Source organism: Condylura cristata, unplaced genomic scaffold (assembly GCF_000260355.1).
Source record: "Condylura cristata isolate star-nosed mole 26May11 unplaced genomic scaffold, ConCri1.0 scaffold00054, whole genome shotgun sequence".
In the NCBI taxonomy this organism is placed as follows: Eukaryota; Metazoa; Chordata; class Mammalia; order Eulipotyphla; family Talpidae; genus Condylura; species Condylura cristata.
This window is the reverse complement of record NW_004567155.1, coordinates 1,664,129-1,665,033: the sequence shown is the minus strand read 5'-3', so window position 1 is coordinate 1,665,033 and position 905 is coordinate 1,664,129. Positions and strand designations below refer to the sequence as shown.

Here is a 905-nt window from a genome sequence, read left to right as displayed (position 1 = left end):
CGCGCCCACCCCGGCCGCCCCCCGCGCCGCCCCGCGCGCCGCGCACCTTCACGGAGTAGGCGAAGGCCGCCAGGCCCAGGCAGCAGAAGTTCATGAAGAGCGCGCTGAACAGGGACCAGACGACGTGGTCGGGCACGGCGGTCTCGGGCTGGATGGCGATCACGGTGGCCGCCCCGGGGGCCGCGCTGCCGGGCGCGCCCAGCACCGCCACCTCGCGCTCCTCCTTGAGCATCTCGTAGCCGGGGCGCGCGCCGGGGCGCAGGGGCTGGGGCGCGTTCATGGCCGGGCCTCCGGGACGGCGGGGCGGGGAACCTGGATCCTCCCCTCTGCTGCAGTTTTCGATTTCTCTTGAGTTTCTTTTTCCTGGCATTTGGGGGTTTGGAATTGGCCGAGAGCTGGGGGAGGGACTGGGGGGGCCCCCCCAGAGTCGGGTTACACTGGGCGGGCCCACAGGGGGGGGTTTCCTGTCCCAGGCGCTCAGGGGCTGGTCCCCGACGGCCCCTCCCTCCCCGGGTTAGGGCTGTGGGTGGGCCCTGGGGGCCTTGCCCTGCCTGCATCCCCTGCGCCCCCAGGTGCCCTCCCAGGGGCCCAGAGCTGCTGGACCCCCACACAGCCACCTCCAGCCCCAGGTGGGTCTGCGCCAGCCCCAGCCCTGGCCCCGAGGGGTGCTCTGGTGGGTAATGTTTTGTCCGGGTAGAGTTTACTGCTCCCGGGCAGCAGCGGAGACGGAGGCCCTAGGTGGGGTCCGCAGCTACTGCCCCCCAATAAGGGGGAAGGGCCTCCTATGTAGATCCTAAGCTCAGATTCCAAAGGGGCGACTCGGCGCCGTGTCCTTGATGACGCGCGTCTGGATGCGCGCCCCGTTACCGCCCTGATTCAGTCCTTGTCAGTGACTCTTTGGTCAC

The 905-nt window shown here is 70.3% G+C and overlaps 1 protein-coding gene across 1 annotated transcript in view; it reads right to left on the bottom strand.

The window, feature by feature from the left end:
* The window catches only part of LOC101630183 (interferon-induced transmembrane protein 3), a 982-nt gene extending 611 nt beyond the window's left edge, over nucleotides 1–371 (bottom strand). The window contains exon 1 of the mRNA XM_004695074.2: nucleotides 47–371. Within this exon, the coding sequence (XP_004695131.2) occupies nucleotides 47–370 (324 nt within the window). The 5' untranslated portion in view covers nucleotide 371. The remainder of the gene's footprint in view (nucleotides 1–46) is intronic.
* Between the last annotated feature and the right edge of the window lie 534 nt (nucleotides 372–905).